Source organism: Bacillus rossius, chromosome 13 (genome assembly GCF_032445375.1).
Source record: "Bacillus rossius redtenbacheri isolate Brsri chromosome 13, Brsri_v3, whole genome shotgun sequence".
Taxonomy (NCBI): domain Eukaryota; kingdom Metazoa; phylum Arthropoda; class Insecta; order Phasmatodea; family Bacillidae; genus Bacillus; species Bacillus rossius.
The window spans coordinates 15,102,724-15,119,462 of NC_086340.1; the positions used below are offsets into that span (position 1 = coordinate 15,102,724).

The 16,739-nt window shown below is 36.3% G+C and overlaps 1 protein-coding gene across 9 annotated transcripts in view; it reads right to left on the reverse strand.

The window, feature by feature from the left end:
* Positions 1–16,739, reverse strand: part of LOC134538265 (titin) — a 358,395-nt gene that overhangs the window by 197,375 nt on the left and 144,281 nt on the right. For all 9 annotated transcript variants that reach the window (XM_063379416.1, XM_063379425.1, XM_063379423.1 and 6 more), the window contains exons 55-63: positions 14,288–14,468; positions 12,217–12,572; positions 10,748–10,954; positions 9,549–9,804; positions 8,365–8,501; positions 5,404–5,665; positions 4,537–4,690; positions 3,620–3,753; positions 2,179–2,410 (exon numbers count right to left, since the gene is read on the reverse strand). In XM_063379416.1, the coding sequence (XP_063235486.1) occupies positions 2,179–2,410; positions 3,620–3,753; positions 4,537–4,690; positions 5,404–5,665; positions 8,365–8,501; positions 9,549–9,804; positions 10,748–10,954; positions 12,217–12,572; positions 14,288–14,468 (1,919 nt within the window). The remainder of the gene's footprint in view (positions 1–2,178; positions 2,411–3,619; positions 3,754–4,536; positions 4,691–5,403; positions 5,666–8,364; positions 8,502–9,548; positions 9,805–10,747; positions 10,955–12,216; positions 12,573–14,287; positions 14,469–16,739) is intronic.

The following is a 16,739-nucleotide window of genomic DNA, read 5'->3' on the forward strand; positions in this document are numbered from 1 at the left end:
GATGACGTAAGAATCTGGTCACTTCATCAATTGCTGTAGAATCCGACTTGGTGGATTTAAGGCATTCAGGCATTATCTGTGAGTACAGTGATTAAAGTATCCACGGAAATCGGAAAACGAAATTCAACATCCGACGGAACAATATTTTGTAGTTACCAACTTGACATTTGTTTAAAGTCCCAAATGAAGGTAAACGCATTCCTGAAATATTTAATGGAAACTAAAAGGTGCCATATTGGCTTCAATGGTTTTAGGCCATAAGAAATATTGTTGTGCGTCTTTTAAAATTAAGCCTCACTAAAGCATAATGATTAATATGCCTGAAGTTAAAAGTGACGGGGTGTTTTCTCTAGTTTACCCATTAAAATTTTTTATATTAATATTAGTTATTGTTTATGTTGCTCAAAATGATTGGCTAACAAATTCATTGGTTGGCCATCATGGAATTCTCAGATAATACATATTTTAATGTTGATAGTCTACACAAACCAAACTTGGTCCTAAAAAAATTCATAAATAGAATGTATCAGAATATTTAAAATTGAATTGTGATTAAAATAATAATTGTATAATGTATTAATTTTTGTCATTCATTATTTCATTGTTATTACTACATGTGCGACCGTAACTTGTGATGAAAGTCGGCATTATTGTTGTATTACTAAGTAACAGATTTCTTGGTAAAGTTAGTTTAAAAAAAACAAGATTCATATTTAGTCTAGATCCTAAATGTGCTTTATTTTATTTTTTAGCATATTCTGAGAATACATATGTGATTTATGCCTTATTTAATACCAATGTAGCGACAATGCATTCATGTTCATGAACACAAAGTAAGTTTCCCAAATCAGTACATGCTTCATAATTTTTTTTTCATCTAACGAATTAAAAGTACAAAACAGTAGAACCTTGTTAATCCGTGATGCGCTAATTCGGGAATCGGATAATCCGGGACGATTTAAAAGAGAAGAAAAAAAAGAGAAGTAAAAATTGTCAGCGCTTAAAATAATGTCATGCGGGCCGGCGGCCGGCAAACACTACAAGCCATCACGTGGGCCGCCAAACTCTGCAACGCTGTTTGTAACGACCCCCTTTCAGCTGTCACATTTGTCACTCTATAAACTTGAGGGGGATGTCCTGACGTCTGCTTCCCGTCTCCCTTTGTTTGTTTCCACCCGCCAACTCACGGCAGGCGCCTGGCGAGTGACGTGTCTGGCTGGCATTCGGCTGTACGATGGGGAGGGGGGGGGGGGGGGGGGGGCAAGGTCAGCACGATCTTATCTTTCTCTCTTCAGCTGTTGTAAATGTGAACTAATGGCTAGGCATTTTTAAGCCGAGACACTAATTCGAAGACGGCCGGCCCTTACCGTGAACGGCCTTAACCCAGCTGCACGGCGGTGTCTGAGAAGCTTGACAAGATCTTCCGGGCTTTTAATCGCTAGTCCGTGAAATTCGGTAATCCGTGATTATCTCGGTCCTGACCATCACGTATTAACGAGGTTCTACTGTACCTCAATAGGATGTGTTCCAAGGAAAACGTAAACAGGCCAAGTAAATTGTAAGCATTTAAGTTTTTAAAGTACTACATTTACATCAATATTTTTCCTCGAATCCCGAATCTTTTCCCTCGAATTTCGAATCTTTCGAATACTAGAGATTCGGTGGGATTCGAGGATTCGAGGATTCGACCGGCCCATCCCTAAATAAAATAATTTATATAAAGAATTTTTGGAGATGACAAAAAAAATTATTTTACATTAGCACACATTATGCCTTTGATTAATTAACTAACACAACATTCAACTATAGCCTAAAATCACAAAAAAAAAAAAAATTGGAGTAAAAGATGCCTATGGAATTATAAACAGGTATGTAAGTAGAAAAGAAATTGTTCTTTTTTTTAAGTGCATGGAATTTTTAAGTATTGGTTGGAAATGATTACATCGAAATTCCAGAAAAGTGTGAATATCGGCTAATACCAATACATTATTAATTCAATTTGTATAATTAAATTAAACAAGATGTTAAAAAAAAGATATCTTGACTAAAAGAACTTTAATTACGAAGCATTTATGTTAAATAACCTACGGAATTTAAAATTATTTCTGAGCAAAAACTGAAATTGTCTCAGGTCTCTATGTTCCAAGCGAAACGAAAAGTCTCCGGATGCGAACTTACACTTGCCAAGCTGCTTCCATCTCTCTGATTCTCTCAATGCTCTTCATTCCTTTGGGCAGCTGCGAGTCGTATATGATTCCAGGCTTGCCAGCCGTCTTGATGACGGCTCTCGTCTCGTCCATGCCGTAGAGGTTGGTCGCTCGGCACAAGTACTCGCCGCTGTCCTCGGGATACACCCAGCCGAAGTTCATGGCCACGTAGCCGAAATCATAAATTGGTGTGAATCTGTTCTCTGGAAAATACAAAAAAAAAATCATGCTGAATGAAAAAGCATTCGATGCTTAAAGATGGACTCACAATGACCCATCATGTCCATCTGTTCCCCAGCCATTCATCAATCACATTAAATCAGGCCAATCAGAAGGCCCAAAAAAATTCCATCCCTCTGCCTGTCCAAAGCTTCTCAAGCTTTAACTTTTGACGGTCGGATGGAATTATAACCTCCAAAAAGGTTGGTGAGTTATTGCCGGCAACCTTTACTTTCTTAAAAGGTTTGAAGATAGTTTATTTATTATTTGTAAAGCTGCTGCCATGAAATGATTTCATCTTATGCTTTAACACATTTAAAGTATGATTGATACAAAAACTGACTGAGATAAAGTAGTGTCATCAATACGTATGTGGGACTCCAAAAAAAAAAACCGGACTGAGAGCATGCTGCCATTCGTAGACATAGAACAGTTTTCTCCCGCTAAATGGACGAGTGGATCATTGTGAATCGCTAGGCTTGTTGACGGAAGAACAGAAGGCAGACAGATGGGTGATGAAAACACAATGGATCATTGAGAGTCCAAAGAAGTTGCTTGAAAGTTATTTTACATTTCAACCAATGTACAATTATATTTATTTGTCTTGAGTACAACAAAGAATACAAAGAGGAATGCTTTTAAACTATATTTGACTACTTGCACTTATTGAAAATGTAACTTTACTGGCTAAAAAATAAAAACTATAAAAATAAAAAAAATCATTGCGAAAAAAATCCTTTTCAGAAATACCTAACAATCAGCAAGAAAAATTAAACATTAAAAACGTTGTGTGATCACAAACTAAAAAAAGAAAAAAATACTTTAACAAAAATATCTTTGCATGATGGTATTTGTGCTATAAATGTGAAAATAATTTTAACCTTTAAGCAACTACAATTACAACAGCGATAAATCTCAGCCAATTAGGTATTTATTTTGTAATTAATTTTGAATAAAAAAGCTACGCACTTAGCAGTTTACGCCCTTGTCTGAAGAATCACTCATGAAATTGCTTAAAAAATAATCTGTTTATGGATCTTGTTTGTTCACATATTTTTATGACTGAAGAATCATGTAGGTAACTGCAGATTTTATTTTACACTTAACTGTGTAGTTTTGCACTAGTTATAAACTATTTGCAATTCAAATTCAATGACTAAAAATTAATTGGAACACAGAAAATAATTCCTTACTGTGCGGGAGAGGTTTCCCGTTGAGGAACCATTCGACTTTCATGTTCGGGTCTCCGACCGGTGCCAGCTGACATTCAAACTTAGTTGTCTGCATCTCCACCAGTGATGTCTGATCCAGTATCTGAGTCACAAATCTGGAAAATTTCAACCAAATTGATTACCATCAGGAACGTAAAAGAAAAACCTTGTGTTCATTAATGCTTCTTTTTTTTTAAAGAAGGATTAATCATCTATTTTTATTTAATATCTTCCTATTTCACGTTTTATCACATAATCATAGAATATTTTATGCTAAAATCAAGTTTGCAAAGTAGGGGTGCGATTTTTATGCAAGAAAATCATTTTTGTTGAGGTAAAGTTTTTCATAAAAACAAAATATTTTCATGGAAAGTACGTTGCATTAAAAAGTAGATTATACATAATCATGCCAAACAATTTAAATTAATAATTCATGCAACAAAAAGATATTTCCTTCAACTTAAAATAGAATAATGATTTTCTTAAAATTTTAAATGTATCACGGGAAAAGAGGAACTTTGCAGAAATTTCTATGCACAACTTGTTTTTATACATCACACTCCAAGCACTATCATAGATGGTTTTCACATGCTGAAATGACAACACTCCACATAAATACTTGGCACACCAACTAGCAACAAATAAAGATGGAACACAAGTACAAAACGCATAACACAGTTAATGAATAAGCAATACATGATGAGTTTTTGTCTTAAAATTTCATTTATATTCATTGACCAAACACAAGCGCGCCTGAATATTCACTGATTATTTCTTAGTTACCAAATTAAATAAATACCAAATTCAATAACAGTTACAGGTTTTCCTGTTTCTCTAGTCTGTTCATTCACCTAGAAGTCAAAAATGTATTGGAAAGTGAAAATAAGTGCAGTGTTTACCTCGGAGGCTGTTTCTTGTCAGCATCATACAGGTCTTCCTCGGTCAAGTGGACCTCTGAAGTATACTTCTTGATTGTAGCTTCCATCTGCATGAGCGCCTCAGATTTCTTCATCCCCCTTGGCACTTGGTTCTGGAGGATTATCGATGGCAGCTCTGAAAAAAATAAATTAAATTATTTCTCAAAATGAAATATCACTCTATCAGTTGTTATTATTATAATTATTATTAATGATTAGTTTTATGCTATAATATTACATTTTTTAATTAAATAACCCACAATGTTCAAACATTTGCTTATAGAGTTTATAGGTAATTTTTTAACACAGTAATTGTGCATGTGCGTGTATGTGTGTGTATGTGTGAGAAAGACTGCAAGGGTTATAATAATAAATGCATGGAACAGTTCCATTGTTTGCAAGGAGGCAATCTCATTTTAAACCAACAACCACACATTCACTTGCGATGTAGTAAATCATATCCATGAAATTGTCCACACATGAGTCACTACAATATTCACGCATCTCATAGTAAGAACTGTGTGCACGGCACACCCCTTGTCATTCACAACGTTTCAACCCACTCTCATCATGTTCCGCACGTGACTTAACTCATAAAACAAAACAACAACAAGACTATGTAGTCACAATGGTATCTTTTAACTGTCAGTGACACCAAAAACTCAAAAGTTTAATTCGTTCATACACACCATTTTCAACCTAACTTACAGTGTTTATACACAACAGGTTCAATTAATGATAAAATGTGAATAACCTGTAACGCGGAGATAACTTACGTCCTCAGGAAACTGTGCATTACCAAAAGTCTACCGTACAAGCATGAAGTAAAGAGCCATAAAAACTACTTACTCTTGCAGGAGATGGTTGCTCTGGTGGTATCTTCGCCCACGTCGTTCACCGCCCTGCAGACGTATTCTCCCGAGTCCTCTGAGTAGGTGTAGAGGATATCGAGGGACACGAACCCAAGGTCGTACACCGTTCGGAACCTGTGGCCGCTCGGGAGGGGCTTGCCGTTGCGGTACCACTCCACCCGCAGCCTGGGGTCCGTCTTCGGCTCCACGCGGCACTCGAAGTGGACCGCTTCGCCTTCACCGATGCTTTGTGACTCAATCTAAACAACAAGTTTACAGAAGCAAGTGTGATTAGTAGAATATCAAGAAGACTACTGGTTTGCAAATTTGAACATTTGTTGGATATGAACAAAATTTAACATTATCACATAATAGCTATTGAGCTTATATAAAAAAAAATGGGTGCATGTAGGTACCTACTTGACGTGATAAAAAACTAACTTTAATTTTGCATGCAAATAATTAATAAAAAAAAATTGGTTGTCTGTAAAGTCGGTTTACGGACGATAGTTTAACGTGACGTCATGACAAAACCTGGATGAAATGATTGATCCAGAAGAAAAGGAAATATATTCGGCCTGAGACTGAGCCGTAATCGGTTTTTGCAACCAAACCATTTAGGCATTAAAAATATTATATTCTTTGAGGAAGATTTTTTTTTTAAATTTTTCTATCTTTTGTATGATAAAATCTACCTCTGCATACTTTTATGAATAAAATTGAATCATTTTTGTTGAATTATCACTATTTTGTATGGATACAAAGGAGTGAAATGAAATGTACAATTTAATTAATAAATTTACTTTTATTTGCATTCAATAATTCAAATATATTTATTACTTTTGAAGTGTCGCGCGCGGTATTTATTTTTACAAGTATAAAAAAAATTGGTTGTCTGTAAAGTCGGTTTACGGACGATAGTTTAACGTGACAACGTCATAAAAAAACATTGATGAAATGATTGATCCAGAAGAAAAGAATATTTCATATTCGGCCAGAGACTGAGCCGTAATGGGTTTTTGCAAACAAACCATTTAGGCATTAAGTATATTATATTCTTTGAGGAAGAATTTTTTTTTTTTTTTTCTATCTTTTGTATGATAAAATCTACCTCTGCATACTTTTATGAATAAAATTGAATCATTTTTATTGAATTATCACTATTTTGTATGGATACAAAGGAGTAAAATGAAATTTACAATTTAATTAATAAATTTACTGTTATTTGCATTCATTAATTCAAATATATTTATTACTTTTGAAGTGTCGCGTGTGGTATTTATTTTTACAAGTACAAAAAAAAATATTCGCACCGGCCGAGATTCGAACCATCACTTTAGAATTTGTATTAAGCGACGCTGACCACATAGCCAAGAGGCCATATTAAAATTTTGTTTAGTGTTGTGGGAGTTTTAAAAACGTATGTAGTCCGCCATAATTATTTCTTATAGTGGTAGGCGGGAAATTAAAAATATATTGTCGGCTGCAAATCGGTGGACGATCGTTAAATTACATAATATTACTTAATAATTCAAACGACGAAACTTTGATTGAAAAGTCAAATCGATTGTTGTTCCAATCGAGTGAAAGAGAGATGTCACGCATGCGTACAATGAGCAAAACAGGACACATCCGTAGTGGGACATCCGTAGTGGGACAATTTTTCGTGCGTGCAGCCAGCGTTCATCGATTTATTAGACGTTGTCACGTCAAAAAAATATTCGCATCGGCCGAGATTCGAACCGTCACATTAGAAATGGTATTGTACGACGCTGACCACTCAGCCACGAGGCCATATTGAAAATCGCTGTTTCAGATGGTATATATATACATTTATAAAAATTTTGTTTTGTGTTATGGGAGTTTTAAAAACGTATGCAGTCCGCCATATTTATTTCTTATAGTGGTAGGCGGGAAATTAAAAATATATTGTCGGCTGCAAATCGGTGGACGATCGTTAAATTACATAATATTAATAATTCAAACGACGAAAATTTGATTGAAATGTCAATTCGATTGTTGTTCCAATCGAGTGGAAGAGAGATGCCACGCATGCGTACAATGAGCAAAACAGGACACATCCGTAGTGGGACATCCGTAGTGGGACATCCGTAGTGGGACAATTTTCGTGCGTGCTGCCAGCGTTCATCGATTTATTAGATGTTGTCACGTCAATAAAATAATTAAAGGACTGGAGTGATATTACAAATACATCTGGTAAAGTATAAATTCAGTCAAATTAAAAAGATTTAATAAATACTCAGTATTCAATATTAATATAAACACATGTTAAAGCATGGTAAGGTTTTGACAGATGGATAGAATATTCTGGCCATTTGATTGAGCGCAGGTCACGTGATTAATGGACAGATGCGATGTATCATCAGTCAAAACCTTACCAAGCTTTAACTTTTGACAAACAAACCGATGAAATTATAACATCCTAAATATATTCCGGCATTGCCCTTACTTTAAAAGTTTTATTTTAGTTTGTTTATTTGTTTAACTACTTACATAATGTTTTAAAGTTTGATATTTGAAACAAAAATTGAGACATACAAAAATGTAATTAATAACCTGCGGTAACCCAAAAAATAAATTAAAATTATTAATAGAGTTAAAAAAAATTTATTTTGATGATTTAAAAGTGCTTCGTGTACAAAATCGTCAAACATAGGCCTATATACCTATACAAAAAAAAATTTTTTCAATTATTTAAGCTTTCTAGTCAGTTGGCATCATCTTAGTGAAAAAATATTGTGATGGACGTGCAGATAATTAGAAACACTCAGCTTTTTTGACAGACAGACAGATGGTGGACAGAGAGATGGTGAACAGATTGATGGCGGACAGGCAAATGGCGGATGAACAGATGCCAATCAGATACGACAGAACACTGGGAATCATCCTTTACTCATTATTCGTTCAAAGCACAATCTCCAGGGCCACAAACACCCACCTGTGTGATGAACTTGGGGGGCGACACCGGGGCGTCCTCGGGCAGCGCCTGCGACACCGGCCCACGCTCCAACTCCTTCAGCTTCTCCCCGGTCATGCCGTCCGGCAACTGCGAGTCCAGGATTATGTCCTTCTTGGCTGCAACAGTGTTACACTCGGGTTGGACGGAACGTCCACGGTACATGGCCGCGGCTCCAGTTCCACTTATCCACGAATACTAGTTTCTTGTTGCGAAACGAACATCAACTCAAAATATTCACAAAATAGAATTGAATCGTGAATATAGTTCTCGGTTAAGCTGTAATGCATTTATTTTATAAAATAAAGGATTAAAGTAAAAACATATTATCCTTTATAAAATTTTTAATGTTTGAACTGATTGAGTGATTAACCAATTAGGCCCTAAGCATAACAACAATTAATTAAAATTATAAAATAACCATGCATAATATTAATGTTGAGCATTCATAAAAGCAAACGCAGTGCCTAGACATCAATTACAGTAGAACCCCCTATTTTATAGAACCTAATTTTCCACTTTCCTACTGTTTACATCATATTCCTACAGCTGCAACTATAGCCCGTGGGCACTGTCATTGATGGAATGAATGGGTGACGGAAAAGGGAAAGCCCTGAGAAAATCAACTGACTCACTGCAACTTTCGCTACAATGGCATATATGACTCAAAACAGAAACGGGGCACTTTTCAGAATTCGACAGAAGGGTAGGCATTTTACGGAATCCAATCTATTTCATGTTTGGAGGAGGGTCCATAGCACCATGCAAGAATATTAAATTATAAAAAACTACAAAACATAATTTACTACTAAAAAAAATTTTTTAATAAATGGTTTTTAAAGATTAATTGCAAATTTTCTCCAACCACATCTCCTAAGTCCTTTTTTTCTTTCTTTGGCTTCTGAAGGAAAAAAGGGGGGGGGGGGGGGGGAAATTAAACCCCGATTTTATACTCCCCTCTCTATATGCTCTTGAGTTCACCAATTCTCCACTTACAAAAAATTTGACTGTGACCCCACTGAAAAATGAACATAATTTTTCCAGGTGAGAGGTGAGTAATATGACCACTCTCTCACCATTGCCCCAAAGAAGCTGTGAGCAATGTGTGATGGTTTTTAATTCACTGAATATTGATCAGCTGATGAGTAGCAGTCATGCATCCTAACCTTTGCAGATCAAGGTAGCCTTCGTAGTTGCGGAGCCCCACTTGTTGGTCGCCCGGCACACGTACTCTCCCGAGTCTCTGCCGTAAACATAGTCCATGTCCAGCACTACGAAGCCGAAGTCATTGAGCATGTGGACTCGCGAGCCGGTAGCGAACGGCCGCCCGTTGTGGAACCAGTCGATGCGCATCGTGGAGTCGCCGACCGGTTCGACGCGACAGTCAAAGTGCGCTGCCTTGCTCTCAATCACTTCAATGTCCTGCAGCAACACAACATGAACTTCTGTAATTTCACATTCCAACCATTCAAGAATTTATTGTTCCAATATTTCCCAAATCTTTTACCTTCATTCCATTCCCATAAAATTGCCTCATGCGAAAAACTTGCTAACATTACATAATATTCTGCAGTCAAAATGTATTCAGTTTCTCAGTCCAAAGCAGAAAAAGACAAAGGTCCAAATAAGTACATGATAGGTACCAATATTTTAAAATAATGGACAATAGTCCATACTTTTATTTCCTAGCAAAATTTTTTAACTTAGGTAATTCGGCTTTTAAAGTGATAAATAATAAAAAAAAAGCAATTAAAATTTATATTGAATTGTAAGAAATAGAAACACGAGTACCGTATTTAATCAACTATAAGAAGATATCAATTCTAAGATACTCTTCTACTCCTAAAAATTATCACATTCAAAATTTAGATGCACTTCAACTATCAACGTATATCGAAATTGTATTTTAGAATCAAGTAAATCCAGGAATTGGTACAATGATATCAATGTAAGACATATCCAATTTTCAGAGTACTAAGAGGTCACAGAAAAGGTGCGTAGTAAATTCTGATAAAATTTGGTATGAATAATACAAAAGATGTTTTAAGTTAGCAGTAGGAAGAAGAAAGGGCAAAGTAAATCACCTCATTAAGAAGCTACACCATAGATATTGAACACAAGATGTCAAAACTTGGTGAACAAAAAAAATCAAACAAAACAGGTTTAGTTCAAATGATCAATAATACATCTCATCTGAAGTACATAAATGAGAAAGTTAAGGTAACTAAACACAAAAGGTAATGTTTCACGTTACGCGCGGCGGCTCCACGGAACCACCGAGGTAACGACCAAGGTGCTCGCCGGGACTGGGGGGGGGGGGGGGGGGGGGGAGCGGAGGCCCGCGGGAGACGGCGGTGCCCCAGACCTTAAGCTCGGTGACGAAGCGGGGCGGGTCGGGCTTCTCGTCCTCCGCCAGGATCTCCTCCCGCTTGTGGAGCGACTCCTCCAGCTTCTGGATGCTCTCCGTTCCAGTGCGGAAGTTGGACGGCAGCTGGGGCTCCAGCACGATGCCCTGCCTGCCCTTGACCTGCAGCTGGCAGGACACCGTGGCCTCCCCGTGCCGGTTCGTGGCCTGCGTCACATCACCCACGCACGTCGACCAATGCATCACTGGCAATCATCACTATGTATACTAAATAAAAAACAATTTAGTATCGGCCACATCAAATATTTCAAGTCATATGACAGTGTAAAAAGCTGGCACACTATTTCCATGCCCAAAAGTGGCCTCATGTCTCACATGAGCGTGTTAAATTAATTTTTCCAAAATGTCATCACTGAAAAGTTGACATAAGCTCATACGATGTTATTTGCCTTATCCATATGCTGGAAACTATGTTAAGTGAAAGGGCAAATTGGGTATAGTAAAAGATATGAAACATAATTCTTGGCCTGTGCGAAACTTCACTAAGCTAATCAATCGAAGCTCTTTTTTTAATATTTGATTTGATTTAGCCAGAAAATGTTGCTATTCTTCGCGTCTGACAACAAGCTTTGCATTTGTTGCAAAACTATAAAACGTCGGAAGCTTAAGATTTGCTGATGAAAATGTTTATTTTTATTTACGTTGTAAGTGTTTTTGTTTGAATAAAGTTGGTTACTTAAAAAAAATTAAAAGGAGGCACTCTACTTCATTTTATAAATGCCTATTATTAATATTATGCATGGTTACTTAATAATACTTATTGAATGTTGTTATACATAAGGCTTAATTAGTTTATCGATTAATCAGTTCAAACATTACAAACGTTAAATGATTTCTTTTTAATTCAATCATGTATTTTACATGATACGTGTAATTCAGCTTCGCTGAAAACAATATTCGCAATATTTTCAAAATCCTATTTGATATTTGTTTCACGTCAAAAAAATTAGCATTCATACATGCCTAAAATTTTCAATATAAAACTAAAACATAATTAGTGTAAATATAAAGGAAGAGATTTGTTCATTTGAAATTTATTTTCCATTGGTGGTGAAATAAATAATTCAATAAAACAAACATATAGGGAACTGCCGAATTCACATTATTTGGCGACAGTCTACAATGTAAACAGTACTTGTCATTGGATCACTGGTTTTTTTTTTTTACATGCCCTGAAGGACTAGACGCCAATGAAAAAATACCTAAAAAAAAAATCTGACGGAATCATGTGCGACCTGGGAAAAAGTGAAACATGGCAGCAGCCAATGAACCCGTGGCATTTACTTGATTATGATTCACACACTCGTGGATTCTAGTCGGGCATTATTCTGTGCAATTTGCAGGTCTCTACAAATATGTATGAACGTCGTTCCCGAGGTTACCGAAAGGTTCACATTTCAAAGCCTCACCTTGCAAGTGTAGAGACCGGAGTCCCTCTGGTACACCCCGGCGACCTCGAGGATGACGAACCCGAAGTCGTTGATGGTCTTGATGCGGGAGCCCGCGGACAGGGCCTTCCCGTTGTGGAACCACTCCACCCGCATGCTGGAGTCGTTGACGGGCGTCAGGCGGCACTCGAAGTGCGCCAGCGAGTTCTCCGTCAGGATGAGGTCCGCGGGCGTCGTGACGAACTCGGGCGGCTTCCCCGTGTCCTCCTCCGGGGCGGACTCCGACGCGTGGCCCAGCCCTTCCAGTTCCGCGATCTTCTCGATCGTGTGCTCCATGCCCTTCGGCAGCTGCGACTCCAGGATTATGCTCCTCTTGCCTGCGTGCGAGAGAAAGAAATTTGGACTCGCCCTTTTTAATTAGGCAATGCACCAGCGCCTCTCTCTTACACTTAAAATTTACTTTCCTTGAAACTGGAAAGCATAGAGAGAACACTGGTTTGGTATTTCACAGAAAACATTTAAAAACTTGATTCACCTACATCTTTAAATGCACATTTTCAGTTCGCAAAATCTTGTTTACTTTTCTTCCAATTAATTAGAGAGAATAAGATGTAGCTTTTGACGGTTATTTCATTCACTTGATTTTTTTTAGTCACTGCCTGTGAACTAACATTTTCCTGTTAGTGTACAATTTTAAGTGTCAGCATCCCTCCAGCGAAGTTCGTGATAATCTAAGCAAGTTATCGTCAAACTAACTAAAAGTATAGGTACTAAAAGATCATTAAAGAAACTTGTATGTGAGTTTGCATAACAAAATTACTCTTAAATCATTTTCCCAAAAGATAAACTGTCCCACATGCAACTTATTGATCTCCAAATTGAGACTATCATTTTTATCCAATTTCTATTTAAAAAAAATTATATCACAAAAAAATAAAAAAACTGCCAACTGCTACAGTAACTTTAGGAACTGATAAGGTGGTAAAGAACTTACCATGTTTTATCGCATAATCATTGCACATTTTATACTAAAGAAGCATTTTCTGTTAGGTGAAGTTATTTATTAAAACAAAACGTATTAATGGTAAGTATATATATTTTTTCTCAAAAAGTAGCGTATACAAAAGCACGCCAAACAATTTAAAATTAATGTCATGCAATAAAAACATTGTTCAACTTGAAAAATTAAAAATGAAAACCGACCCGAACGTGAGCCGAAATAACGCGTAACTATCGTCGTAGAACACATTTACCACGAGAGAGAGCGGGCTATTAAAAGAAGTTAACTCTGCACTTGACAGAACACATGCATTGCATGCAATTGGCGAGCTATCAATATCAATATTCGACTTGGTGCGCATGCTCTATATGGGAATCAACATAACCAAACATGAATGATGCTACTTAGCGCTAGCTACATTTTTATGAGCAGTACACAGCAGCGATGAAGAAGAACAGATAAATGTTATAACTTTTGCAAATGTCTTTGAAAGAAAATTTACTCATCAGACAACTTCATAGTTGTTTACTAGTTACTAAATAAGTAAGCGGTAATATCCGAATGAATATTAGATTTCTACTTTAAAATAGTTTTATACGGGAAAACTACCTACACAAAGCACTGGAAATCTAACAGTGGGACCAAAAACATCATGCGATATTTATGTAAGAATTTTTTTTCTCTAAATTTTGATGTATTAAATAACGGTGCGACGATTATACGCGTGCAACGATTATGAGATAAAACCCGGTAGCCTACCAATATAAGGATATGAAAAGGTTGTAGAAAGGAATGATTTGTATTCCCTACAAAGCTCTTGAAATTTCCCCATACTTTTAAAACTACATACCATGGTGAATAAAGAATTCCTGATCTCAATAATGGTTTTAAAGATTTTCTTAACCAATAAACTTGGTTTTCTCTGTATCAAATATCATAATAATGGCTAACACTCAAATCTATGACATATTTTTTAATCATAAATAATTTCTGGGAGGAAAAAAGTGGGGAATATGCAAGATACCTTCCACCCAAACAGTACTTATGTGAACGATGATAAAAATGTTTAATGCAGTTTAAAAAACATCTCACCTTGAACCTTCATACTGGCCGTTGTTACAGCCTCTCCGTATTCGTTGAAAGCACGGCACGAATACTCTCCAGAATCCTCAGGGTACACGGGAGAGATCTCCAGGATCACGAATCCAAAGTCGCAGAACGTGCGGAACCGAGATCCAGTCCTCAGTGGTTTTCCGTTCCAGAACCATTCCACCTGTGCAAGCCACACAGCGTTGCATCACCATCACTGACTCAACAGGTTTATGTTGCAGGTTCGAACCATGCGGATGGGTTTGGACAAGAATTTATGGTTTTATTTCTAGGACAATTTTGTTTTTAAAACAGGATATTTCTGTGTTATTAATTCAACAGATATAAACTCACAAAATTTCTTAATACTTCTTTTACGAAAAAAAAAAAAAAAAGTAAAATCATTAGTAATATTCATGTCTATAACAAAACTACTCAGAAAAAATAAAAATTAATCTGAAATTTTTATGCACTTGAAATATATCCCGCCATTAATGTAATAAGTGTTACTAATGTAAGACATGCAAAATCAAACAATATACTATTAATTTTTTTCCAATCCCTTTAGGTCATTAATTTTTGTACAAAATTCATGCTAAATAATTACATTCAATAAATTTACCCCGATAAAAAAATTAATTTTAATTTGAGTAAAGGTTTGTCAAAAGACTGATTGAATTCATGATTTCAGTTAAGATTTGGTGATAAATGGTGTATTAACTTGCATTTGGGTGTTATATGTTGTACTGACAGGCTTTGCGGTGTTATTTTGGTTTTATCGCAATTAAAAATATAATCTTGTCCCCACCAATTAGATGCCGGTTATTTTTACAAATAGCAACACTGATAGCACAATGGTTTAGGCTGGCTAGTAAACCTGTGATAAGAAATACCCTGACTTTTTCCTGTACTTTCCAGGTCAGGAAATAAATAGCCCCTGACCACAAGTAACAGTTTGTCGATAAAAACAACAAAAAATTTAAACACTTTGATCACATAGCTCAAAAGTTGATGTGTAGCATAGCTAAATCTGTGATTGTTTTATTTAAGAAATTACAACCTAAGTTTTTGAGTAACGTCATCACGAAAAGAAATCGTGAAAAAATTTCCCTAACTTTTCCCAATTTCCAATAATACCCTAATTTTCTAAGTTTCTCCAGTTTTCCCTGTAGTTAGCATGATGGGCGTGGGGTAACCAAAGCTCAACATGAAGTTTGAAAGTCTGTCAGTCCATAACTCAATACATCATTTAAAAAACAATGAGCAGAGGTCATTATAAAACTATAATTATTATATTCTTTGTAAAATATTCAAACCTTTTGAATCATCCCAGCAACTACAATATTGCAAAATTTTCTGTGAAGTTTATAACAAAAGTTTCAAAAATGTTAAAAATACCTTTAAAAAAGTAACTTTAATTTTATTTAATGGCATAATTTGAGTAGAATGACAATTTAATGCATCACATTAATTTGTCAAAAAAGTGTAATTGTGTACAAGATGGACTACAGTAGATTCCCGATTATCCGGGGTAATGACTGGCAAGAGGTCCACAGTGATAACCGAAAAACAGGGTTAAAATGCTTTAATACCAACTATCTAGACACATACTGTATAAGAGTATAAGGTTGTACGTAATAGATACTAAAGTGTTGAGGGTAATTTGCAGAAATGTTGCAGTACATATCACTAAAACATAGCCATACTTTAAGTAGCCATATTTTACGTCTAGAGGTCAATAACTTTTTAATTATTTTGAATGTCAAGTACCACTCATTTGCGTTTATTATTAGACAATACTGTCTAATGATTTCGACAGAAAACAATACTACACTATGCGACTGTTGCCTTGAAACTATGCAGGCCACATCGCTCATGTGAGTCACAAAACAGCCGTGCCGTGCCGGCGCCAGCCTGAACGCAGTCCACAAGGGCACATCAAATACAAGCGAGCTAGCAGTTCCAAAGATCGTGATGCATATTAACACTTAACTACCACGTACACACTATGTGTGGCCACATTTTTCGTCTTGAATCACAGCATAAAATGCCCTGTCACATCAAAATATCACAAAAATAAAAAGATTTTTCATAAATATTTTTTTTTGTGTTTATGGTTTACGGAAGTGAAATATGGAATGGTCAACCCGAAAACCGAGATGTTGAAGGGCGCCCAGAACGAGCATGGTCTTCAACACTCATCTCACCACATTTAAACCGCCCAAACCCCAAACCACTCGAAAACTTGTGTGCAGCTCATAGCATCCTCCTTGAAAGACTGTTGAAGCATTTGGTAAGCTTCCGTTGCCAATTTTTAAAGCACAAAACAAAAATTTCAAACACACTCTTCGTTCTTTTAAATCTGCCGAATCTGCACGACGACTTCACAGGCGGAACACGAGAACAGTAAGAGAAAAACAATACTTCGATCAAACGTTAACCTACAAACTGACGC